The sequence below is a fragment of the Pipistrellus kuhlii genome, unplaced genomic scaffold (assembly GCF_014108245.1).
Source record: "Pipistrellus kuhlii isolate mPipKuh1 unplaced genomic scaffold, mPipKuh1.p scaffold_m20_p_7, whole genome shotgun sequence".
Taxonomy (NCBI): domain Eukaryota; kingdom Metazoa; phylum Chordata; class Mammalia; order Chiroptera; family Vespertilionidae; genus Pipistrellus; species Pipistrellus kuhlii.
Window position 1 is genome coordinate 13,704,349 of NW_023425573.1, and position 27,245 is coordinate 13,731,593.

The following is a 27,245-nucleotide window of genomic DNA, read 5'->3' on the forward strand; positions in this document are numbered from 1 at the left end:
CCCTAAAGTTGGCCTTCGATGACCTTTGCTGCTTTTATTTTTCTAATTTTTTTCCCCACTTGTTGATCTTCACCCGAGGATATTTTTTCATTGATTTTTAGAGAGAGTGGAGATCTTTAGACAGACAGACAGAGAGAGAGAGAGAGAGAGAGAGAGAGAGAGAGAGAGAGAGAAGAACATCGATGTGAGAGAGACACATTGATTGGTTACCTCCCACAGGAGCCCCAACCAAGGCCCGGGATCGTGCCCTTGACATGAATCGAACCTGAGACCCTTCAGTCTGCAGGCTGGCAGTCTGTCCACTGAGACAAACTGACTAGAGCGTCTTTGCTGCTTTTAAATCTAAGACCTTGAGATGTTCTCTGGGAGAGCCCATGAGCCCTGTAGGAACACCCTCCAGATTCAGAAAACGTCCTGTAAATTGTTCAAGTCTCCAGTGCAGTCCTTTTCTCAGGCCCCAGAATTATAGAGCATCCTCGCCTCTCCCTCCGTGGTGCCCTCCGCAGGCACTGAACCAGGGAGTGCACGTTTCACCAGTAAGACCCTCAGGAGGTCTGCTTGCTCTCGCCCCCGCCGCTTTCTCTCAGTGGCCCTGTCAGGGGTCCGTCATGATTTGCCATCGGGGGGGCTGGAAATGGCTTGAATCCCAGCCCTTCTGGTGTTCCCCCCAAGAATGCAGGTTGTTGTAGGAGGAGGGTGTGCAGGAGAGGTGGGGCAGGCAGGGCTACCCTCTGCAGACCAGCTTCATAAATGGTTGGCCACTTGCGAACAGGAGCAGTGCTGGGGTTGGGAGGTGACGAGGGGTAGGACGAAATAGCCCAGAGAAAGGCTTTATGGAAGCAGCCATTTGAACAGCTGGTTTCAGCCAGTGGTTGGCAAAGCGCGGCTCTCGAGCCACATGGTGCTCTTTGGCCCCTTGAGTGTGGCTCTTCCACAAAATACCACATGCGGGCGCACGCGTACAGTGCAATGGAAACTGCGTGGCCCATGCGCAGAAGTCGGTTTTCGGCCTGGGAGAGTCTGTTTTGAAGAAGTGGCGTTAGAATACTCAAGGGGCCAAAGAGCCACATGTGGCTCGGGAGCCGTGGTTTGCCGACCACTGGTTTAGGCAGAGGGCCAATCGATCCTTGAAATGAGTGTACACTCTTTATTGTGCTGGCGGCAGCCTGTGATGCCACGCTGGAGGTACACATTTGAGTCATCCGTCACGCCCCTGGACTATACATTGCGTGTGGTCAGGGGCCATTTTAGGACTGATCATGCCAGTGCCTAGCAGAGTGCTCAGCAAATAATGACTGAATGAATGAGTAAAGGCCGAATGAAATTCTTGAACCCACACGCCACCTTTCACTTCCGCGGCCACGTATGTTCTCTTGATTGTTGAATCCCAATGCCTACCCAGAGTCTTGCACGGGGATTCTCGGCAAATACCGGGTGAGTGATTGCCATGGAACATCACGTGCTTTCTGTATGATCCAAGTCTGTGTGTGGAACGTCATGCCCCATACCCAGTGTTCCGGGAACATGCCTGAGGTGAGGCTGTAAGCCGTGTATTGTCTTCTTGCCTCTGCATCGTGTGGCTGAGAAGGTGGAAATGGCTCTGTGTTCCTTTGATTGCACATTCACTCCAGGACCGGATCTGGAGTTGGGCCGCAGGGTCAATGCCAGGAAGTCTTGCAGGTGATAATGTTGCAAAACAAAGCAAAAGAGCAGCTGTTTTCTAGCCTTTGCAAGCTGTTAAAGCTACTTTTATTTCCACTCTTTATTGTGCTGGGCAGATTGGTTTTAAGGTTATTTGCTTTGAAGTTAAAATTAAATGTATTCTCATTATTCCAACATACCTTAGATTGTTTAAGTTCCATATTCTATTCTCACACAAATAAAAGCAAACATAAAATGTCTCTTATGTTCGCCATTTCTATGTGTGTTGTACTATTTGCGATACTGAAATGGTGTGCTTTTAGATGTTATGTTTTACATGGTTATTTGATCTACCAAAGACTCCAAACATTTTTCCCCCATGTGCATTGACTGGAGAAGAATTCTGAATGATCTGGGGTCTGTGGACATCATTTGTTAAATGAAAAGGAAGGTTAATGGCTTTTTTTCTGAATAGAAAGAGCTTTAGTGTTTTTCTGGTTATGGAAACTACAGTCACTGCAAAGTGAGGTCAGGAAAAATAAAAAAGAAAGTAAAAACCCTATATAACCCCACGTTCAGGTTATTGTGCTCTTCATTGTAGGGTATGTATGTCCAGGCCTTTTCTCTGCATATGTAGTCATGCCAATGCAATTTAAAAAAAAAATAATTGAAAATGGTATCATCCTTTTCCCCTCTCCCCCCCAATAACTTTGAGCTTTTCAGGGAGAAAAATGGGGAACATGAATTTTAGGAAGTTTTGCTTTCCAGTGTATGGAGTCTGATTTCCCCTTCGCACCCCCATTAGCACAAGTTCTATAACAATCTTTATTATCTTTGAATCGGCCAGGATTCAGTTGAAGGACACAGAAACCATGCTGGCTATTTTGAGCAGAAAAAGATTTGATTTTTAAAGATAGTTGCTTACTGGATTGCTTGAGGTCCAGAAGAGGGGACCTTTCTAGGCTGTTCTCCAGAAATACAGTGAGTGGCCAGATTATGATGATCTCTGAACATCATAATCTGGCTACTCAGTGTGTATCCTATATAATAAAAGGCTAATATGCAAATTGTCCCCTCCACCAAGAGTTCAACTAGGGGGTGGGGCTGGCCAACCAACTGCCCATGGCCCCTCCCCTGGCCTACCTGGCCCAATCAGCTCCTATCAGGGAGGGCTGGCTAGACCCCACGCATGCATGAATTCGTGCACCAGGCTTCTAGTATAAATATATATTGTGACATATTTATGCATTTCAATTCTCTATTACATATTTTGACATTTTATTTGCTTTTTTTATTTCACTTTATATTATTATTATTTTTTAAATAATTCCTTAGTGATTTCTTCTTCAGTGCTTCACCTGTCCTTTTGTTCTTTTATTTTTCTCTTTCATGAAAGCCATGTTCTTTGGAAGCTTGTTTAGACCAAGTTAATGGCCTTTTAGGAGTTCACTTTTTAAAAACTAAGAATTATTTGTCACGGGGACACGGGTGGCATCGGGATTTTAGAGATGCTTTTAGGTGGGACATGGCCACAAAAAGGTCAGGAACCACTGTTCTAGAGATTGAAACCTCAGCGTCTTTGATTGGATTGCTATCTTAGGTCTGATTGGACGGGCTATATCAGGTTTCTTCCATTGCGGATAAGTTGCACAATATCTTCAGTCCCTGACACCTTCCTCACTGTGCTCCCACTGGCACCCATGAAGTAGGACCCCCTTTGCGGACTGCACTGATGTCCTGTTGTTTTCCTTCCTCTCCACAGCTTTTGGAAAGAACCAACGGCGGTTTTGAAGAGTCAGATCCGGGTGGTACCAAGAGTCCGCTCCACTTGGCTGTAAGTGAGATTCTGTGGGCAACTTCGCTTGTTACAGGAAGAACCAAAGCGTTCCTAAAACCAGGCTGCTCTTACAACGAAAGCACAGTCGTGCAGAGGTAGCTGACAATGGAAACAGTGCCCGGTAAAGGCTCAGGCACCTCTGCTGACACCCACCTCAGCACCCTCCATCACTCCCACCAACACACCCACTGACATACGCACACACACGCTGAGTCCAGTGAAATCAGGTTAAAATGTGCATACGTCTTTGCTCCTGGAGACGGATTGGAATGGAAAAGGTGGGTGGGTGGTGGGATGTTTACATGAAAAACATTCACAGCAGATGGCTTTTAGGATCGGTTGCTCTAAAGGTTGCTCTCTGAAATCTCTGCCCCACCATCGGCTGTGCCTGGGGCAGTTACCCCAACTTTGAGGGTTCCCAGACAGCACTAGCCACCCCCAAGAGGCTTGTTGGAAAGGGCACCTCAGATGGAATCCTTGAGAGTGGGGTTGAGTGCACTGCCAAGCCTCCTTCTATCTGAGAAGGGATTTCTCAGCTTCTAGAAATTTTGTCATCTCTCATTCATTTTTTTAAAATTTCTTTATTGATTAAGGTATCACATATTTGTCCTCAACCCCTCATTCTAATCCCTGCCCCCCACCACCACCGATGCCCTCACCCCACTATTGTCTTTGACCACTGGTTAGGCTCATATGTATGTACACAAGTTCTTTGGTTGATTTCTTCCTTTTATCCCCACCCCCACTCTGAGGTCCAACAGTCTGACCCATAGCTCCTTATCTCTGGGTCTGTACTTGTTCAACAATCTATGTTGTTCACCATTTCTCCTAGATGAGTAAGATCATGTCCTACTGGAAATATACTTACAAGAACCGAAAATGAGACAAACAATAATCGTTATGCTGAAAGGCATATAAATCAATCTGTAATGAGTTTCTTTCTGGGCCAACAGTTCTTTTGAGATCCAATTTCAATGTCAAACAGTTCCTTATGTGTACATGTCAGCCATGGTATTTAATTTCTGGAAGGTGGACAAATGGTGGTAATGTCTCATTCATTTTTAAAAAGGGATTGTTCAGTGCTTATTGTATGCCTGGTGCTCTGCTAAGCTCTCTGGGTTTCCAGTCCTGGAAGGACAGGGTGGGCTTTGGGAGTGCTGTAGCTGGCCGGGCGGGGAAGTGCCGCAGCGAGAAGGTCCCAGCCACCAGACTCCTCATTAGCAGCTCACCTGGACCTGGGTTCCCCACCAGTAACTTAAAAAGCATGAGTTAGTTAAGGGTCCCCCAACCCTTTCCAACTTAATTAATTTGCTGTATGATCTTGGCTAAGTACCTAACCTCTTGTGCCTCAGTTTCTCCACCCACCACACGTGGAGAATGGCAGTACCTCTATCCCAGGGTCGTTGGGGGAATGACATGAGCTAACACGTGTAGCAGTGAGACAGTGCCTGGTGCCTGTGCACAATCAGCAGCGTCACCCTCCCCATGGTTCACATGATGCCATCTTCTATTGACATGTGCTGACTGTGTCTGTAGCTGGAGCTGTTGCCTTAAGCAAAGCCCGGGTTCTGTCCTGGTAGATTCCAGCCTCCAGGGTGACAAGCCAGGGATTTCACAGGCATTTTCAGCCACTTGAAAAAATTAAGCCATGCCGAAACCGGTTTGGCTCAGTGGTAGAGCGTCAGTCTGTGGACTGAAAGGTCCCAGGTTCAATTCCGGTCAAGGGCATGTACATTAGTTGCGGGCACATCCCTGGTAGGGGGTGTGCAAGAGGCAGCTGGTCAATGTTTCTCTCTCATCGACGTTTCTAGCTCTCTATCTCTCTCCCTTCCTCTCTGTAAAATATCAATAAAATATATTTTTAAAAAAGAAAAAAGAAAAAAATTAAGCCAGGAAGCAGGGCTATGCAAATGAGGGCTCCCGCTGCCCAGATGTGCAGATGGACCTATTGTGGTGCGGATTCTGTGAGGACCCCAACTTCTTTCTCCTCGGTGTCCTCAGTTCCAGCCAAAAAAGTTCAGAGAAATTAATCACATTCTGAAAATATGTGTTACCTACCGAGATGGAAGGAATTTCGTGAAACAGACTTAAGACGTTGGCTCCCTGCAGCAAAGGCTTGCGCCGGGTTGTCTGTTGAAAGCCAACTTACTACGTGCTGTTTTGAACCAGCGTGTTTGTTCTTTTGTGAGTTGCTTCCTCCTTTTGTTATTTCGGAAATTACTTGTGGAATTACCTACTGACCACCTGGTGGAAGATGACGGGAATAGAAAGGAAAATAGGACAGTTTTCATCGTGTACTGCTGACTACCGAGTCTCTTTGAGGGAGCTTAAAGCTTTGTTGTACGCTCTTTCAATAGACCCCAAACGCCATGCAGTTGTCTCAAGACTGAATCATGCATTAACCATCAAAGAGAATTCCATAGGGTTGAGTAAGCTATGAAGTGTGAAGATAGACGAACGTTCTGGTCTAATCACAGTTACCTTTATTCTCCCCCTCCCCCCCCCTTGCCTTTGAGGTGCAGTACATCCCTGTGTCTCTTCAGTTCTGTATTATAATGCATATGCGTGCTAAAATTCAGGAGCTGGAAACTAGGCCAGTGATTTCCAACCTATGGAAATCACACAAACTAATTACTATTGTAGACTTCTGCAGCGCGCACACACACACAGATGTATTTTTGGCCTCTGTATTTGTTATGGCCTAACAACAACAAAATAGGTATGCATTTGATTCTCTCACACCGGATGGCTCTTGTTGCATTTACTGTTGTCGTATTTTTATCTGACAATCTAAGGGAAAAGAGGTCAGTGCTCCTGACTAAGCAGTCAGGTATTGCATGTTTTGAAAATTCTTGCGACACACTGGTTGAAAATCGCTGAACTAGACTGAAGGCCAAAACCAGGATTCTGTAGATAAACTCAGACTTTCAACCATCCTGTCTTGAAGGGACGTTTCGAGCACCTGGTACAGAAGAAAATACAGGATGGAATTCTGAAGCTTTTCCAGCTACCAGCAGAGTTCACTCCGCTTTGTTGTGACATAAAGCCTCTTTAGCTTGGACACGTTAATGGGTTTAGCTGTTGCTGTGAGGCTCAAAGGGCCTCTTAGAGGAGCTGACAGCACCCTGCTTATGCGCCTGCGATGCCTCCACGCCGGCTGCCTTCCTGAGTTGTGTGTCTTCTCTATTAAATCTAAGCGTGTCCGCTGTCATGCTTTATAGACACGCATGTGCTTATGTGCTTTGTGAATCGCCGGTTCTGTTTTCTTAGGCTGTCATAGTGACAGACGTGAAAATGTTTGCTATTTTTGTCCCAGTCGTAATGGGCCCGGAAGGATCACTATTTGCAAATGGCAACTAGAGCCTGCTATTACTCATGTGGAGTCCTTTCCCCTGGCGTGAAGTCAGAATCAGTTGCTGCCATTACAAATGAAATATTTTTATTGATTTCAGAGAGGAAGAGAGATAGAAACATCAATGATGAGAGAGAACCATTGATTGACTGCCTCCTGCACATCATACTGCTGGGGATTAAGCCCGAAACCCAGGCATGTGCCCTTGGCCAGAAACGAACCTGGGACCCTTCAGTCCGCAGGCGGACGCTCTGTCCACTGAGCCAAACTAGCCAGGGCTACACCTTTTCTTTATTTTAATGCCCTTTCTCTGGTGTGTACAGAGATTTTTTTACCCCATAGACTTGATAAAAATCAGCTTTCAGACTTTTGTTTTTTAGTATGAAGGCTCTTCCCCTTAACATAGCGTAGGACCTCATACAGAGTCCAAACTTGGCGCTGCTACACAGCGTTTCTCCACTCTTCTGTCTGTGTTTTCATTGTAATCAATGGAGGAAGTACAGGGGAGAGGAGGAAGCATCACCTGTGTACATGGTATGATGCAAAGCCTGTGCAATTTTATCTCTCTCTTTTTTTTATTCCCCCTGCAAGGCTCCTTGTATAGCTCTCCTTTTATAGAAACAAACTAAGTGAAATTAAAAAATTCGCCCAGGGTCACATGGCTAGAAATGAAAATATCCAACCGCAGCAAGGTCTGTATGCCTCTGCTGAGTTATGAAGACACGTGTATTTGGTAACCTTTTGCTCCAGATTTAGCAGGATAATTTCCAGGGGGTGGGGGTGGGGGATTCTGATCATGTCAGTACGGTTAGCCTGACCTGGCAGATATAAGAATATATTAATTTATTCAGTTGCTGGCTTGTATTGGGTGAGATGATCAATAGATACAAATACATGAATCCATACATACATTCGGAGCCTCTGGGGCAAATTATTTTGACCAAAGAAAAAGGACACGAAGGAATTCATACATAGCCGTGCATTTCACGCATTTTGATTTTCCAATCTCACTCTTTGGTTCCCGGTGTTTTCCTTTATCCCGAGTGTCTGTCTGAGGTGCTCCTTGCGTGGCCTCTGTCTGTGACCTTGGAGGCCTCGCCCCTCCCTGGCAGAGCGGTGGGGTCCGAGGCGAGGGAGCACCTGTATCACCGGCTTCCCCTTTGCAGGCCTACAACGGGCACCACCAGGCCCTGGAGGTGCTCCTGCAGTCCCTGGTGGACCTGGACATCCGGGACGAGAAGGGCCGCACCGCGCTGGACCTGGCTGCCTTCAGGGGCCACACGGAATGTGTGGAAGCGCTCATCAACCAGGGCGCGTCCATTTTCGTGAAAGACGACGTCACCAAAAGGACCCCTCTGCACGCCTCAGGTGGGTCTCGCCCAGAGTGGTTAGCCGACTCGTGAGCTGAGTAAAAGGTGGGCAGCATCTTCTTTCGTCCCAATTTTCAAAATCGTTTCTTCCTGCATCAGGTATGCCTACACTCTTCCACAACCCTGGGTTTCCTATCAATGTTGAAGTGATTGGTGTTCTCTGGCCAGATGAGCTTTGGCATCTCCTTTAAAGATTTATTTATTTATTTTAGAGCAGTTTTAGGTTCACAGCAAAATTGAGAGGAAGGTACAGAGATTTCCCATGCACCCCCTGCCCCCTCCCCATGCATGGCCTCTCCCATTATCAACGTCCCATGTGAGTGGTACGTACATTACAATTCATGAACCTATAATACATCAGCACCTCATCCCCACCCCAAGTCCATAGTGTACATTAGGGTTCACTCTTGCTGTTGTGCATCCTGTGAATTTGGACAAATGTAGAGTGATATGTGTGTATTATTACAGCATTGTACAGAATACAATACTGTGAATCCAGCTCTAAAAATCCTCTGTGCTCCACCTGGTCTTCACTCAAAAGAGAGTTCAGAGCCTTTGGCTAGTAGCCATTGCAAAGCTTTCTGGAAAAGGGCAAGGCCCAATGTGATCTCCAAATAAATTACATAGAACGAAGTCACACAGCATTTAAAGTGGGAAACTCATGACATGTCAGGGCGATTTCATCAAAGTCACCAGACAGCGGCCTAATCAGCGCACCATTCTGCCAGCCTAATGATGCCTCTGAGTTTTTCCTCCAATTCTTGGTGCCTCGGGTGTAAAAAAGTACTCTTAAAAAGTGCATGTGGGTATCACAAAGGAGGTAATTGTCTTTTCTGGGATTTTTCTCTAATACACGTAAAATTAAACTGTATCAGGGCCCTGCTAGATGTAAGGTGATAGGGAGAGACTGTAGCTCAGTGAAGGCATACCTTCCTTTGGGGTCAGGGATTCAATGATATCTGCCTTTGATCAGGATCATAAATATTGTCTTAGGATGAGAAATCATTGTCTGACACCATAAAATGAGCATATTGAGGAAGCAAAGAGTAAAGCTGGTTTTCCAGAAGATGTAATGATCTTGTTACTTAGGAAAATTTTCTCAGAAGGTTAGAATTTGTAGAAGTATTTCTACCTACAAGCCTGAATTTCCAAACTACTGAAGAAGAACAATATGGAGATAGGAAAAAAAATATATATATATGGCTGTTGCCTAATTACCTGGTAACAATTATTACTGGAAGAAAACTTTAGTCATGAGATCAGGAGTTGTTGGTTAAATTGCAAATTCTTATTTTGTATCCACATTTAGTCTTTTTTGGTAATGTTGTACAGCATTATAAAGTTTGATAGTCCAGACATCCTTGGTATTATTCTAAAGTTCAAATTTATTTCTTTTAAAATATTGGCTGCCTACTGTTAAGGCAAGCATCTGCCTTAGTTACCAGGGACTTCCTGACAATAACAAAGGGCCCTATTTTCTTTCTTTTTTAAAAAAAAAATATATATTTTACTGATTTTTTACAGAGAGGAAAGGAGAGGGATAGAGGGTTAGAAACATTGATGAGAGAGAAACATCGATCAGCTGCCTCCTGCACACTTCCTACTGAGTATGTGCCTGCAACCAAGGTAAATGCCCTTGACCGAAATCAAACCTGGGACCCTTGAGTCCGCAGGCTGACGCTCTGTCCACTGAGCCAAACCGGTTAGGGCAAAGGGCCTTATTTTCATTGTGGAGAACCACTCTTGTAAACAGTGAACCGTGAAAAATAATCACGGTCCCTCATTTGCCACGGCAGAGGTTGTGGTCCAATGGAGCCCTCTTGTGGTCAAGCCGATTCACTCCTTTTGGATTTCCCTCAAGTCATTCATTGGATAACACCGGCTGTCATTCCACTCTGTTCACAAAATGTCTGCAATGTGCAAGCTTTAGCCCGAATCTTTTCCAACTCATTTGGAAGGCCAACTTTTTATTACTATTGTTTCACACCCTGGGAATACTGAGGCGCAGGAGCCAGAACGGGTACCAGAGGTTTGGGCACAGCTAGTTGCAATGACAGTTGTGGTCTTTGAGCAGCATGGAAAGTCGCTGTCACTCATAGGGAGGCAGAGGCGGGGCTAGTCTCAGACAAAGCTGGACTTGACCCTGCACAGCCAAGGAGATGTTAGCCATTGGGGAAATGTCAAGTGTGGGGAGCCAACAAGAATCCCAGTTTGTCTGTGCTTTTCTGCAAAGGGGCCTTATGCTTACCTGAGGGCTATTAGCTCAGTTCAAAAAGCTGTAGTACCCTCTTCGTCCCCCAAAAAACAACAACAACAACAACAATAAATACAGTGGGTACTGGTTTGCTCTGCAACATACTGGCCCAGGGATAGGAACTTAGATGATTCCCCCTTTTTCTGTTTAGCCAAAAATCAAATATCCTTGGAACTATGATGGTTATGAGCCTGCAAAGAGTGTCAGGTTGATGAAGAAGGAGGCGTCAGTCACCCTCCCCTGAGCCTCCCTCTGCGTTGGGGACCCGTTGCCTTAGCACTTAGCTGCCAGGCCTCTGCTGATCCTTTCCTTTGAAGCACACGTAAACCGCTCGCCTGCAGGCGGTACCAGTGGTCACAGGTTGAATGCGCTCCTTAAAACAAAGGAAACAGCCCAACAGCAAGCACAGTACCATGCCTGTACTCCAGTCCCCAGCTTTCCTCCCGAGATACAGAAATGAATCTGAGAACGAGCTGAACGCAGCGGTCTGCAGAACGTGGGCATTCTGCTTTGGCTCAGCGGAGTGGTGTCAGTGAACGTGAGCTCATTCTGATATGTATTGTCCCTGAAAAAACGTGTCCTTGTTAAATTAGCGTTCGCTCCTGACTGGCATCCGATAGAAGGACTGTAGGAAGATGCAGCTCTTCCCGGATGCCTCTTTAACCTAATGTCGCTGCGTCTACATCTCTTCCCTTCTCCCCCATCCACATGGAGGCAAATGCAATGCATGCTACAGTGTTCTCACTGCTCAGAGGAGAGAAAGTGACGATTGAAAACGCACACATTGCTTGTCCTCAGCCTCCTCTGGGTGAGGCTGTGGGTGGCATTCAACAAACGGGGAGTGGGGTGGGGCAGAGAGCTGCCCCCCCCTCCCGACTGTCCTCCTGGGAGGGTGGCCTTCCAGCACCCGAAGCACCCTCCCTGTCCCCCACAGGAAGCATCACGCCTGGTTGTGTAAGTGTAACTGGCAAGGGGTCCGGCTGCCTGTCCCTCCTTGAGCAGGTGAAGCAGAGAGAGGGTTGCATCATATGTGAACATATATTCCAATCCTGCCAGCAGCATGAGGGAGCAGCAGGTCACCCACAAAAATCTGCTCTGCCCCTCCTCCCCCATATAAGCCAGCTGCTTCTATTGGGAAGAAGGACAAGGCTTACACGGGGAAAGGGAATGCAATCTGGCTGGAGATTTGCAAAGGCCTGCAGCATGGCATGCAAAGGCTGGGGTCTTCAAAGGGCTGGTGGCTCTGGTTTTGGCAACAAGGCAGTTCATCACTCCAAGAGAACAGGCAGCTCCCGCCTGCAGCCCCAGCCAGGTGAGAATGTGCCTTCTTTAATCAGAACAAAACAATCCTGGTTAACAGGGCATGATTCATATTTCTTACCATTCCAGCTGGTCCCCAATACTCTGCGTCTGCCCCTGTCATAAGGGGTGTCTATGTATTGTGCCCCAGATGGTCGAGGCCAACAGCAGTGTCCTGGCTGCATCTCCTGCCCATTGCCAGTCCTCGCTGTGACTGCTGGTCATTAGGGGTGGGAACCCCGTAGCACCTGGGAAGCAGCGAGGAGACCTTGGCAGAGGAAGGGAGGGGAGGGCAGGGGGCAGAGGGGACCAGGAGTGTGGAGAGCTCCCCCCCGCTCCCCGCCTTTCCTCCTCCATGCATGAGACACGGTCAGGCTGTGGCTTGAGGAACTCTGGGACAGAGGTGCCCCTGCAGGGGGTGGGGCTTCTGTACCCCTCCCAGGCCTGAGGGTTTGCTGTAAGTCTCTGCTCGTCACTCAGAGCTGTTACTCGGGTGCCTGCCACTGAATGCACAGTGACAGGGAATAATAGCAGGACCCGTTCGCTCTCTCCCTTCCTCTCCTCACTCTCCTCTGCTTTACCTCCTCCCCCTCTCCTCCTCCCATTCTGTCCCTGCTCCTCTCTTTCCTCCCTCCCTTCTCCTGTCCCTTCTTCCTTCTTTTTAAAAAGGTCTGAAGGCAGGCAGGACACCGGATTGTATAGTATTGTGTGACTCTCAGAAGAGCAAAAAGAACTGCAAAGTGGGGAGAAATGAAAAAAAAAAGAAAAGAAAAAAAAAGGATTTGGGAAAAAAAAGAAAAAAAAGAAAAAAAGACATGGTGTTTAAGGGAAAATAACCCTCAAGGCATGAACCAGGGACAAGTTCCGTAAGGGCCAGGGTGCCCTGCTGGGGAGAACGGAGAAGACGGAGGAGTAAAGTCAGCCCCGGGACAGCAGATCGAGGACCAATGATTTAGAGCCCAGACAGACCTCACTTTGGAGGGATGTGTGTGGTCCTGTGGGTTTGTTAACAGGATGTCTGTTCTTTTCTCTTCCAGTGATTAATGGCCACACCCTGTGTCTGCGGCTGTTACTAGAAATCGCAGACAACCCGGAAGTGGTTAACGTGAAAGATGCCAAAGGACAGTAAGTGTGCCCCCTGGGCCGGGCCGGCGGTTGGTTTCGGTCACAGTGGATGATGGTTGGTTGGGTCCAGGCGTCTTCAAGCTACGGCCCGCGGGCCACATGCAGCCCGCAGAGGAGTCTGATCCGGCCCGCCAGGTTTTTTGGGCAGTGAGCGCAGCCGAGGTATCACAGTAGGAATTAGTAGTTCATATAGTCCGGCCCTCCAGCTCTCTGAGGGACCATGATCTGGCCCCCACTTTAAAAAGTTTGAGGACCCCTGGACCGTTAGCCGATGGGAGGGCTGACTGCCGAGCTTGAGGTTGGGGGGTACCTGTTTGGGTGAAATTCATTGGCTGAGGACCCTGGAATAATGAGGCAGCTTCATGTCAGAGTATACACAGGGATGGGAAACATATGGAGGACACGCAGCTTATGATGCTTGCAATAGCTCTACTAACTCTAAAGAATGTCACAATGGGACTTAGGAGAATCTACCTAAGAGCAGTGTGTGTGTGTGTGTGTGTGTGTGTGTGTGTGTGTTGATAAAAAGAGCCAACTTTGTATGTCTAGGGCCATGTCCCTTGGTCTTTTAAAACCAGACCTCCTTGGCTCCTTCTTCCTATGCCTTTTACCCTCTTTTGAAGCTGCTACATTTTCATGTTCATATTAATAATGGCAATGGCCTCAAGAAGTTACCTCCTTCATAAAAATCCTTCACATGTGCCTCCTTCCTTGGGTTTGTTCTTACCAAGTCCTTCCCACCTGGTAGCCCGTCCCTGCCCCCAGTCTTCTCTTACAGACAGGAAAGGCAGAGTGTCTCACCCAGGCATGTGAGTTAGTGTCGAAGTGGGAGCTAGAACGCCCCCTCCTGGACCCTGGCTCCCTGCTCCTTCCTCTGGGTTTGCCAGGCTTTTCTGGAAGGCAGCAAGCTTTGGTCAAGTGAAACACTGAGCAAAGGCCAACACAGAACACTGTGAAGGTAGAATTACTCTTATATTGTAGGAGCGAGATGGCCTCCTTCATGTACACGCTCCCTGCTCAGTTGGCATTTAGAAATGCTTCTGAGAATGATGGGAACACAGTGACCATCCTGAGGAGCCTTTCCCAGCCCCATCCGTATCAGTCATTCCACTGACAGCGTTCCATGTGGCCATTAGATGCCAGAGGCAGAAAGATACATACATAATATTTATACCAGAGGCCTGATGCACGGAATTCATGCAATGGGCTTGCCCCTCACGGCCCTAGATTTGTCAGGAAGGTCTTCCAGATGGTCGTTCGGCTGTCTGGTCTATTTAGCATATTATGCTTTTATTATTAGAGAAAGAGACAGAGTGACAAAGAGAAGGAGGGCCTTCCACTGGAAGTAATGTGCATTTTGTTTTAATTTTCTTCTAAAAAGTCTAACCTATCTCTCTCCTAGAACTCCACTGATGCTGGCAGTGGCATATGGACACATTGATGCTGTTTCGTTGTTACTTGAAAAGGAAGCGAATGTGGATGCTGTTGACATCATGGGGTGCACAGCTCTGCACAGAGGGGTACGTACCTCTTCCTCTGCCTCAGTCAGGCCATCTTGGAATGAGCACGCTTCCTCTTTACTTCCCATGAGTTTTTAGTAAAAAGGTTGTTTCCTTAGATAACTAATGAGACTCAGTCGGTCTAAAAGAAATGACACAATATTTTGCACAAGTGAAATAGTGGCAGGTACTTTGAGGTCCTGCTCTTGCGATTTCATGGTAGACTGTAACAGAACCACGATCTCCCACTGTTGGTAGAATTGCTTCTACTTGCTGATTACAAACTACTTGCACAGCATAGGAAATTTGCAAATATTTTTTTCAAAGCACAGAGAAGACAGTTACAATCACTAGTAATCCTACCTCCTGGAGATAGCCGTTTTTTGGTTTATATATCAAATCTTCTTTTCTGCATATAGATTTATTTATTTTTTTAATTTAAAAGAGAATATTGAAGATACTATTTGGAACCTACTTTTTTTCTTTTAGACTATCAAGTAAATATTTTCCTGCTCTATCATTTTTAATGGTCCGTTGCATGCAGGTGCATCATAATTTATTCCAATGATCACTTAGTGTTTGAGTAGCCCTGCTGTGTCTAATTGTGGACCCATTCGCCACGTGAAATATGCATCCTGTGACAATTTTTTTGTATACATCTGCTGAGATGTTTCTTAAAGCATGTTGAGGAAACAAAATCAAACAAAAGCCGAAATGAAAGTGCTCTTTGGGGCTGGTGCCAAACACCATGGTCAGGGGAAAGGAGAGGAACTCTCAGGGTCAAAGTGATCATCTTAGTCCTTATTTCTCGGGGGCTTCCTGTGGGCCATGCAGCAGGCTGGGGCCTTATGTACCTCATCTCGTCAGGCCTCACAACAACTCGTGGGGTCCTTATCACCATCCCCATATACAGGTAAACGGAACGAGACAGACAGGTGAATCGACTTGTCCAGGCTTTCCTAGGGGAAGCCAGGGTTTAACTCACACCTTCCTGGCTCTAACGCTCACGTGTCCCACTGTATCATGATACTCTTCCTGGTTATGTCTGGAGGGTCGAGATGTTTCCCAAATGCTGATGTCCACATGGACTTTTCTGCTATGAATCTGGCTGGGTTGTCCGCCCTAAAGCCCGGGCACTGATGTCCTCTGACTCTGAGCCCAGCCTCACTCAGCCACCTGTGTCACATCCCGGGCCGGCTGGCCTTCTGACTTTGTTTTGTGTTCTCAACGGCAACCGATCAGATCATGTCGGGCCACGAGGAATGTGTGCAAATGCTGCTGGAGGAAGAGGTCTCTATCCTCTGCAAAGACGCCAGAGGGAGGACCCCCTTGCACTACGCGGCGGCCCGCGGCCACGCCACGTGGCTGAGCGAGCTGCTGCAGATGGCCCTATCGGAGGAAGACTGCTCTTTCAAGGACAACCAGGGCTACACGCCGCTGCACTGGGCCTGTTACAATGGTGAGTGCGACCGAGTCCCGCGGTTCCCTCTGAACCCTGCTCCACTGGGACCCCGGGGGAGGGAAAACAGCACGACGATGGCCGCCTTGATTCCCAATCTTGCTGCATCCGAGACACCTTTTTTCTGCTTTTTAAGTATGTTTCCCTTCCTGGCCACTATGATGCCTCAATGGGATAAAAATTAACATTCTCTCTTTTTGCTAATTAATAACATAAAACTCCTAATCAGAACTTCTAATGAACTGAATAACCAGTTTTAATGAAGGTTTCTGATCTACATCATATAACCGGGGATCCTACAATGAATTACAATAACACAGCTAACACCTGCTACAGTTGACTACCAGTCAGACTCTCAACTGATTTGTCTTTGGGCATTTCCTCTTTTATATATTATTCCTCCCATTTATTTTTGTCGCACTTATAATTCAGAAGACCTAACATTTTTTCCCCCAAATTTCATTTATTTGAATAAAAAAAGAAATGCAAGCTCGTCATAAATTTCAAAAAATATTGACATGTCTAAGGTAGAATTAAGTCTCCATTTCCAGGCTCGCTTACTGGTGTAATTTGGTGTGCACCTTTAATACCTTCCCCTTGAGGATATAATTAAATACAAATGTATGTGTACCTGTTTTTGTGTTTTTAAACTAGGATCATAGAACAACTATCATTCTGTAGCTTTCTTTTTTTGCTGTTGTTTATTTAACATGGTTGGGCGGCGGGGAGGGGGACACAGGTATAATGGCCACCTGAACGGGCAGATGACAAACAATGCAGGCAACTCCACAGATTGTAACAGGAATGATTACAGGATCATTTCCTTACAGGGAGGTAGGGTCAGAGCGGACAGACAGCCCAGCACTCAGCACAGATGATTCTCCGCTAACACCTGTTACAATATTTTTTTATGATGTAACTCAGGCACTGACGATTGACAAGGCAAAGGGACAAAGAATGCAGTCAAGAGTGCAGTAGTTCCAGGCCTGTGTGGCTCAGTGAACCAGGAGGTCACTGGTTCCATTCTTGGTCAGGGCACATGCCCTGGTTGCAGGCTCAAACCCTTGTGGAGGATGTGCAGGAGGCAGCCAGTAAATGTTTCCCTCCTGTTGATGTTTCTATCTTTCTGTCCCTCTCCCTTCCTTTCTCTAAAATCAATAAAAACATTAAAGAAAAAAAAACAAAGAATGCAGTGGTGCCAGGACCATACTCTTGGTGGTCTTGCAACGGAAGATGGTCCATAATGGATTCTATCACCAGGTTAATTTTTATTCTGTTTGCCAAGGCATGCTGGCCGTTACTAACAAAAACATTTATGGTCGGTTTTATGGAACACTGATAACCATCAACTGGAAGGCTCTGACCGGCTTGCTCAGTGAGGCTGATCGAAGGTCACGGCAGAAGAGAAATCCGGGATCCGGAGGCGGAGCCGGTTTTGTCCGCATCTACTTCTATACACATTCTATTGTAAAGATCCTGCAAGTTATTGTGTATCAATAACAATTGATCTCGGTAGCATATTGCATAGCAGATAAATCAATATCGATGCATGTGTATCACAATTTATTATTTATTCAGCCGGGTCTCTGGGATGGACATTCGGATTGTTTTCAGGTTTTTTCCTCTTAAAACAAGGCACAGTGTGTGTCCATTCATAATATGTACCTTAATTCTGTCCAGTAAGTTTCCGGAAGGAGACTATTGATGAGGACATGTGTGTTTTTTAACTTTAATAAATGACACCATGTTACTTTGCAAGAAGGGTGTAATTTATTACTCCCCCAAACGTGTATAAAACCTGTGTTTCCCCAAGCCTTTGCCAGCTCGGGAAGATAGCATCTCTTTCCTTTCTGTGATTTGAAGGGCAGAAAAGGTTATCTCGTTACCTTGGGCTGTGTTTCCCTGTCTAACAGTGTATTTATTTATTGGTATTTTGTCTTCTGGGAATGACCTTTTCCAGCTCTTGCTTATTTTTAATGAGTTTTTCTTTCCTCCTGTGCTTGGCTGGAGGGCCTTGTCTTAGAGATAGGAATCCTCCCTGCTTATCCTATGTGCTGCCAGTGTTTTCTCTCAGTCTGTCATTTGTCTCTGGTCCTTGTTTGTGGTGTCATTTTCCATGCAGAAATTTTGAGCTTTTGTGTAGTTGAGTCTGTCAGAGGCTCACAGATCCCAAGAGAGTTGTTTGGATCGCATGACAAGAAAGCCAACAGAGTTGAGGCCTTAACATAAATTCAGTTGATTTGGAAACTACTTGTCATTTTGTTGAAGATAATTCCTCACATGCATTCCTCTACTTTTTTTTTTTTTTTTTTTTAATATTTATTGGATACACATTGTTTGCCAGGAGCTGGTCTTGGTGCCATTTTAAATACTTATACAGTAGTTCACATTCAGTATTTTATCCTTTCAGCTGCTATTTTCTATCAATCACATCTTCCCCCCTTCACGAGGGTCCATAATTATAAGTGAATCTACTCAGATGGGTGAAGGGGAAATTTCCTGTTGTAAATATGGGCAAACTGAGGTGTGTTAGTTGTCTGCCTGTCAAGAGCTAAGCATAACATAGAGTCGATTCTGCTTGCGAATTAGGTCCCTTCTCCATCTCGTTCTCTCCCCCAGACCACATGGCCTTCATTGTCTTATTTGTTCATTGTGTCTCGGAACACCTGTGAGCATAGTCGATAACATGCTGGCATTTGGTGAATTTCATTCCATGGAGGTTGAGCATTCATCCAATTCAGGAAAATTCATAAGCCAGAATTCAGTTCTTAATGACAAAAAAAAAAAAAAAATTGATTGTGTTGACAAAATTTCTCTCTTGGAAACTTCCTAAATTCTTTTGCTTCCTTGCAGGTAATGAAAACTGCATAGAGGTACTTCTGGAGCAGAAATGTTTTCGCGAATTTATCGGCAATCCCTTCACTCCACTGCACTGTGCTATGTAAGTAGAGATGCCGGAAGTCAATGGTGCTGCTTTAATTCCTTTAACGACATGTAGAGAAATTGCCCTTTGGGAAAGGAAAAGGCTTTCACATGACAGATAAGACCAAAGTGTTCCATTTTGCCGCTAAAGGCAAACAGGTCTGAGAGGGACGTGTGGTCCCTAATGTGAATGATTCCCAGGAGATTTCTCTGGAATGTCATGGTTCCCAGGAGGCTCACATGCCACCTGCGGGAAACTGCATGGAGGGTGGCCTGGGGGGCACCTGACACCCATACTCTTCAGGTATGCTTCACATCTGTCAGCCAAATTCTAAAAATAGGCCCCTGAATGATTAGAAAGACGTTTTAGACCAGGAAGACTTTGCATGTATTGTAATTCCCTAACTTCGTATGCTGTAAGGTGTTTTATATGTAATTTCTGCTCCAAGCTCAGTGTGTGAACCATTGTCCAGAGAGTACAGGGGCTGTGAGTCAGACATCCATGTCAGCCTGCTGGGTCGTGGGCACCAGGTGGACACGATCTTGAGGTTGGCAGGTGACCTGTGTCGATGCAGCCTGTTCCCTGACCAGCTGGCTCTGGCACAGGTCATGTGAGTGGCCAGCACTCTCACAGCTTTGAAGCACTCTATCCCTGCCCTCCAGTTTTTTGTCTTTGGCTTCCACAATTCCATGAACATAATTTTTTTTATAGTAGCAGATGCCCTAAAGGCTTTATTATTATATTATTATTTTAAATCTTTATATGTCCCCCTCTTTCTCCCATTGACCTCTTGTAGCCCACTCCCCACCCCCCACCCTAGGCTTCCACCACCCTATTGTCTGTGTCCATGGGTGATGCATATGTGCAGACAAGGTCTTTGGTTGATCTCTTCCCACCTACCCACCCACCCTCCCCTGCCTTCCCTCGGAGATCCCACAATCTAAGCTTCTATGTCTCTGGATCTATTTTGTTCCAAATTGTGCCCATGTAGATTCTGAGGTGTCATTGCTCACAATTTCTTGTCTTAATTGATTTCTCGAAGTCCTTGTTCGTGTATTAGCAGCTGTCACTGGCTGTGGATTCTTAGTATAACTGTCCCGGGACCTTTCCAGGAACTTTAATAAATCCCTTTCCTTTAAAAACTTGGATATAATTTGTTTGGATCTGTGAGGGGGTGGAGCTCAAATTCAAGAGTGATTGGCAGGGCTCCTGGTGAACTTGAGTAAAGAGGGTGCCCTCCTGAGCTTCTCCTCCCATGACCTTCAGCTTCAGGTCCTACCCTCCTCACCACTGCTGCTCAGACATCCAGAGGAGGCCATTTAGGTCAGATGAACAAACTTGAGCCCTTCTTGGAGCAGGCAGTGCTCCCAAATCTTCAGAGTGGAGACCGCCCACTTCAGGAAGTGTTAAATACAGTCCATTTGTATCCCCTAGGGCCTAAATCATCTTCTTTAAACATTTTACCAGAACATGGGCCACAGATATTTGCATCAGATTTACAAAACAACAACTATCAGATTGTTAGGTGCGCAGTGTGTGGAAAGATGGATTGGGGGGGGGGGGGGTGTATAGCTTTCTAAGTGGTGAGATTTTTCATGTTCAATCCGCTTTCATTTTAGAATCAATGCCCATGAGAACTGTGCATCGCTGCTCCTGGGGGCCATAGATTCCAGTATTGTCAACTGCAGAGACGACAAAGGCAGGTGAGTGGCCAGGGGACACGCCTCTCCTCCACGAATCTCCGTCTCTGCCCCGCGGTGGCAGAGGGGCCAAACCTCTTTTGTTTAGTTTTTATTTTTTTTTATTTTTAAATGTTTCATTGATTTTTTACAGAGAGGAAGGGAGAAAGATAGAGAGCCAGAAACATCGATGAGAGAGAAACATCGACCAGCTGCCTCTTGCATACCCCCTACTGGGGATGTGCCCGCAACCAATGCACATGCCCTTGACCAGAATTGAACCTGGGACCTTTCAGTCTGCAGACCGACACTCTACTACTGAGCCAAACCGGTTTCAGCTTTCATTTAGTTTTTAAATTGAAAAGTAATATGTAAGCATGGTTTGTTTGTTTTTTAAATGAAGTATGGTAAAGGATATATACTTAAAAGATGTTTTCCTCCTCGGCCCAGCAGCCCCAGCCTCTTCCACGGAGGAAGCCACTAGAAACTGTCCCTTCCAAATTCGTATATTCCCTCACATGTTGTCTGTGCACCGCTACAAACATGTGTAAAATACATGTGCTTATGTCCCTTGTATGCACATGGAGCACTCTATAGCAATGCTCTGCTTTGGTGCACCTTGGAGATCTTCCCACACTAAAACCCTTAGATTTTCCATGTTCTTTTTAAAGCTGAATATTACTCATCTGAGGGGATATGTTATAACTTAATCGTCCTGCCCCCTATGGGAGAATATTGAGGTTGTTTCCAGTACTTTGCTATTTCAAAGGGTGGTGCGGTTCATACCAGCATGGGCCTGGTCCTATGACCCACGTGTTTCTAGGGGGTAATATCCTAGAAGTGGTTAACAGGCCAATAGTTTCTAGAAAAATAGCCAATGATCTACACATTTAGGTGTAATTTTGAAAGTGTCAACAAAGCAGTCAACAAAGATGCTAATTTCATGATCAGGGCCACCACCTGCCCCCGCTCGTCGGTGACCCTTCGGAGGGGCCCGTGGCCATCTCTGGGACCCCGTGTTTCCTGGCATGCACAGAGAGCGGGGCGAGGCTCCCGGGAAGCTAACACTGCTGCTCTGTTCGCCAGGACGCCGCTGCACGCCGCGGCCTTCGCCGACCACGTGGAGTGCCTGCAGCTCCTGCTGAGACACAGCGCCCAGGTGAACGCGGCCGACGACGCGGGCCGCACGGCGCTGATGATGGCCGCGGAGAACGGGCAGGCGGGCGCCGTGGGTACGTGCCCCGGGGACGTCCCCTCGGGACTTCCCCTTGTGCCCGTCCAGCACCAAAGGCACGGCACTCAGGAAAGCCATTAGTCTCTTGCTGTACACCCACAAAAAGACCAACATTTCACCTAAGCCACCGGCTCCACTGGCTCATTGTCCACAGTCCCGGCACTGTCTGACCGGTGGGCCTGATCCAAGACAGCCAACCTCTCAGCAGGGAAACCTCCCGACAGTGAGAAACCAGAGGCAACACAGAGTTATTGTTCCTGGAAATAGAACTCTATAGACAATCACAATGGATGCCTATAGGCCTTGGATTTGGCTAGAACAAATGCGGCCAGAAGTGGTTCCTTTTTTCCTTAAAAACATCAAGTAGGGTTGTGTGGGCCGCACTAATTTAGATCTGATGTTTCTGTAGGTACCTCTTTAAGATGCATGTAATTGGCATGTGGTCTGAGTGGCTTTCTTTTGTTTTGTTTTTTATAGACTTTCTGGTGAACAGCGCCCAGGCTGACCTGTCTGTGAAGGACAAGGACTTGAACACACCCTTGCACTTGGCGTGCAGTAAAGTATGCGAAGGGATTTGAAACACTGTTATTCAGTATAATAATAATAGTAATGGTGGTGACGATGGTGATGATAAATACCACTTAATTCTACCTCAAAAGTGCGTATCATGGCCCCTAATTAAGAGGTCCATTTCCCCAGGAGGTTGTCCCCTCTAAGCAAAGGAGGAGGAGGAAGAGTGAGGGCGTATCACATGGGTGGACAGGACGTGCTTAGCATGGCATTGGCCGCTTGCATGCTGGCTGCAGTCTGGCTCGACGCTGCCACTGTGTCTGTGGTACCACATTTTGGTTGTAAACACACATAAAGACCTCAGATACATGGCTTCTAGAATACGAGCAGCTCCACATGTTCCCATTTTGTCTCGTTGGAAGGCCTTGTAATAACTCAGCCCCAAAAATGCTCTCCTGTGAGGCCAATAAGTGTGTTTGTGTGCAGGTCTGCCCTCTCCCTTTTCTCTGGTGCCTCGTCCAATGCAAAGGATGCATTGTGTATGTGGTTGTTTTTTTGGGGTTTTTTTGTTTTTGTTTTGCTTTTAAATAGCATTGTGTTCACTGCTTCGGGGTTCCTGCTTTAGCAAGAGATAAATGGCACATAGGAATGTGATTTCACACAAGTGGGATCATACTACATACAACCTGCTTTTGTTACTGAGTCATATGTTACGAATAGCTTTCTTGTAGACATTTCATGATGTTTTCGAAGATGCCTGGTATGTGCTACCTTAGGAATGTGCCACCCTTCACTCAGCCCACCCCCTCCCATTAGACATTTGCTTGTTTTCAAACACAGGCTTCTACACAATTAACAATTGTGGTGGAATGTTTTAGGGAGCCTGTTCCTTTAACATAAATTTCTAAATGTGAAATTATCAAGCCTGAGGCTATGAACATTTTAAAGACCAAAATGAAATCTTAACTATTTACAGCATCAGTAGTAGATCAGAATGACACCTCTGTGGATATTTCTAAAGTTATATTTAAGGGTCTCCCTTCTAAGGCATTGTGGTATGATGCCAGCTGACACTAGTGATGGTGTTTATTTCAGTACTAGAGGTCCAGTGCATGAAAATCATGCACTCGGGGGGAAGATCCCCCAGCCAGGCCCGTGACCTCTCGCAGCCCAGGAACCCTCGGGGATGTCTGCCTGCTGGCTTAGGCCTACTCCCCCTGGGGACTGGGCCTAAGCCAGCAGTCAGACATTCCTCTCAGAGTCTTGGGCTCTCGCAGTCTAGAACCTTTCTCTTCTTACTGTCCACCTTCAGTGGAGGTGGGAGAGACTCCTGCCACCACCACTGCACTTGCCAGCCATGAGCCTGGCTTCCCCTGTGGGAGCACATTGACCACCAGGGGGCAGCTCTTGTGTTGAGTGTCTGTCCCCTGGTGGTCAGCGCAAATCATAGCAACTGGTTGTTCGGCTGTTCGGTCGATTTACATATTAGGGTTTTATTATATAGGACAGCTCCAGCATCAGAGGTGTTATTTGTACCCAGGGGCACCAGCATGCTCAGCCGTTCCTCTCATCGGTTGCATTTTCTCACTTCACATCCTGGGAGTCCCAGGGAAACCGCAAAAAAGTGCTCCGTTTCATCAAGTGTGTTTCAAGGTGTAGTTTTCATGACTGTAAATGCAGTGCTTTTCAAACATCATTGTGCCATTGAATCACCTAAGGATATTGTTAAAATTCAGCTTCTGACTTAGGAGAGTGGGAGTGGGGCCTGAGATTCCACGTCGCTAAGTGCCAGGTGATGCTGATGTTGATGCTCTGAGTCACAAGGCTCAGGAAGCCAGTATCTTCATGGAACGCAGGCCTGAAACCATGAAAGCACCTCTGACTGATCAATTAAAATTACTGTCTGATCTCATAAGACGCAGAGCTCATTTCCCCTGGCGAGGAGGGAATGAATAGGCTTTCTTGAAAAAGAATCCTTCCTTTCACAATAGAAGGCAGTAACTGATAAGTGACACAGATAATAGGCGACATGCAAATTCTGAAGATAAATGGATCAGGGAAGTGGTTGATCCTGAAGACTTGAGGAAGGAGATGGGACTTGACTTACATTTAAAAAGTGATGTTGAAGGGTTCTTCTAACTCTCCTCCCTATTTACCAGCTGACCCAGCTGAATTCGTGTTGGTTTCAGCTCCCTGGACATTAGTTCTAAAACTTATCCTAGAAATATTAGTGTATCAGATCAGATTTATATTAACCAAGTCCTAATGGGGCCTCATTTGGAATCTTGAAGAATCTAGGGCCCTCGGGCTATTTGCTTTTTAGAAGAAAAAGGAATTACTCACATGATGGCCTTCTAACATGTATACAGGCAGAGGGCATTCACTTCACATTTAGAGCACAATGAACTGATTGTTCCAGAGCTTTTCCAAATCTCTGTCCTGCGTTTCTGATCATTTTCTTTTTCTTCCCTAGGGTCATGAAAAATGTGCCTTGTTAATACTTGACAAGATACAAGACGAGAGCCTTATTAATGCCAAAAACAATGCACTGCAGACGTAAGTATGATGGCGAGAGTTGGACTCAGACCCAAATTCATAGTCGTGTATTCAACAAATGTGAAGTGTGCTCTGTGCCAGGCTGGGGCTGAGCGCCCCACAGGAAAGCACAGACTCGCTTCTCCTTCGTGAAGTTTAGGCACACACCTGCAAGTCAGACTCAGCTGGACAGTTTCAGTTAGAGCCTTCACTTTGATATGCTGGCATAGAGATTTGGGAGGTCTGTGTTTTTCTTTGCTGATATTTCTATGGTAATATTATAAATTTAATAGGTGATTATAAAAACTTATGGGATGACCTATTTGGGAAATATTTGTATAAATGTACTAAATGTACTCATGAGTACATGCACCTGTGGCATTCCTTGGCCTGGCCTGCCGGGATCGGGCTAAAACTGGTTCTCCAACATCCTCCAAGAGGTCCCAGATTGTGACAGGGCTCAAGCCAGGTCAAGGGACGCCACTGGTGCAGATCGGGGCCAGAAAGGGACCGTGGGAGGGCTCCAGGGCGTTTTTGATCCATCTCACTCAGTCCCCATCAGCAGGACCCCAGCAGCAAGCTAACCTACTGATAGAAGCATCTGCCCTGGTGGTCAGTGTGTGTCATAGCGATTGGAGAACAGTCGACCAATTGGTCAGACACTTAGCATATTGGGCTTTTATATTATAGAGGATTAGCATTATGTATGCTTACTAAAAATGCCAGTTTTATAAACTAGTTTGCCAGAATATATTTGAAGAGTTTCTAAGCAATTTGTCTTAATTACATTTTAATGTAATTCAGTGTTATCCTCAGTGTGAAAAATGTAAAAGCTGCGTTAGCTTTAGCCATGTGGCTCTGTTGGTTAGAACATCATCCCATACGCCAAAAGGAGATGGGTTCACTTTCCAGTCAGGGCACATACCTGGGTTGCAGGTTCGATCCCCGGTTGGGGTGCATACAGGAGGCAGCCAATTGGTGTTTCTTTCTCTCTCTTTTCCTCTCTGTAAAATCAATGAAAAGATAAGCATATCCTCAAGTGAGGACTAAACATAATAATAATAATAGTAAATAAATAAAAGCTGCTTTATTTTTTATTGTAGGAAATTATATACTTGTTTCAAAGGGCAAAGAATATTAGCTTTTTTTTAAAAAAATTAACATTCTGAAGGAATATATAGCAGAATATACTAACTTTGACATTGTTCTTTAAGATGTTCTAACTTCAGTAAAATATCACTTAGTAATAACAAAGAGGTTTGAGCTTATCTACGTGAGTGATATTAGACAGTCATATTGATGAACTGGGTGAAACAGTGATTCAAATGCTGGAGTACAACTCAGGGGATAAAGGACCTTCTAGAAAACGCACTAGAGCTTGAGTTCTCTGTCTTCCTATTTGCTGTCATTGAGGTTGTTTGAGATGCAGAGCATTTGTGATATCTGCAGAGAAATCTGGGCCAACTTGGAAGATTTGGGTCATTAGCACCTGGGAAAGAACTGGTCAACAAATCTCTTTTTTCCCAGTAAGAATGTTCCGATGCTATTTATGGATTCTTACCTGCCTGCTTCCCCTTCAGAGCGCAGGCCACCCCAATGGCACATCTCACACCACCCGCATCCCGGCTGACGCTGTGTTCTCTCTCAGGCCCCTGCACGTGGCTGCGCGCAATGGCCTGAAGGCCGTGGTGGAGGAGCTGCTGGCCAAAGGGGCCTGTGTCCTCGCTGTCGATGAGAATGGTGAGTGGGGAGAGTACACGATCACCCAGGGGCCTTCCCTGTGCCAGGGAGCCACAGGACATGAGGGACGCAGGTGCTAGTTAAAGAGGCGGTAGGAACCCTCTCCCTGCAGAGCCCCCGTGTGTGAGAAATCAACCAGGGTACCGTGTCCTGTCTGTCTGCGTTCAAGCACAGTCTCCCCGCAGCCACCGCTGCCTCCCATTCTGCATGTGGTGTCAGCGGCGAGGGTCCCTGACTCCTCAGCGTGGCGGTCCAGATGCCCCAGACCCACGGACAAGCTTTCGCCTCGGCCTTCGCAGTTCTGGCCGCGCGCCCTGAGGAGTGAGGGATTCCACGTCATCCGTGCATGCTCGAGGGCTCGCGTCAAAACCGGGGCTCTGTGTTCCAGTCCATTCTGAGATCAACCTTTTTCTTTTTTTCTTTTCGAGAACAGACCGGGTCGCATATCCCCAGGATGGCTATTTGGGCATGTGAATAAGAATTTCAAGTTCATGTGCAGGCTTGATGTTTCTCTTGATCTAGAGAACGTCCCTTTTCTCAATGAATTAGAGAACGTCCCTTTTCTTAATGAACTAGTAACTCTTAGCAGCAGCTTTACACTCTGCTTCCTAAGGAATTGTGAACACCAGGATTGCATTAAGCTGCCATTTTTAGCACAATGCCTATTAGCCGTGGGGAGCAGAAGAGGGACTTCTGGATATTTACGAATTAAGTAAAGTTTTTAAAAACAAAACAAAACGTGGCATTGATTGTGGCAATGGATTAATATCATATAATAAAATGCATTA

The 27,245-nt window shown here is 46.3% G+C and overlaps 1 protein-coding gene across 7 annotated transcripts in view; it reads left to right on the forward strand.

Annotated features, from left to right (window-relative positions):
• ANKRD44 (ankyrin repeat domain 44) overlaps positions 1 to 27,245 on the forward strand; it is a 195,330-nt gene that overhangs the window by 164,799 nt on the left and 3,286 nt on the right. For all 7 annotated transcript variants that reach the window (XM_036421408.2, XM_036421402.2, XM_036421405.2 and 4 more), the window contains 11 exons: positions 3,404 to 3,475; positions 7,997 to 8,198; positions 12,791 to 12,878; positions 14,281 to 14,398; positions 15,620 to 15,836; positions 18,690 to 18,777; positions 20,379 to 20,462; positions 21,525 to 21,670; positions 22,150 to 22,232; positions 24,656 to 24,738; positions 26,366 to 26,457. In XM_036421408.2, the coding sequence (XP_036277301.1) occupies positions 3,404 to 3,475; positions 7,997 to 8,198; positions 12,791 to 12,878; positions 14,281 to 14,398; positions 15,620 to 15,836; positions 18,690 to 18,777; positions 20,379 to 20,462; positions 21,525 to 21,670; positions 22,150 to 22,232; positions 24,656 to 24,738; positions 26,366 to 26,457 (1,273 nt within the window). The remainder of the gene's footprint in view (positions 1 to 3,403; positions 3,476 to 7,996; positions 8,199 to 12,790; positions 12,879 to 14,280; positions 14,399 to 15,619; positions 15,837 to 18,689; positions 18,778 to 20,378; positions 20,463 to 21,524; positions 21,671 to 22,149; positions 22,233 to 24,655; positions 24,739 to 26,365; positions 26,458 to 27,245) is intronic.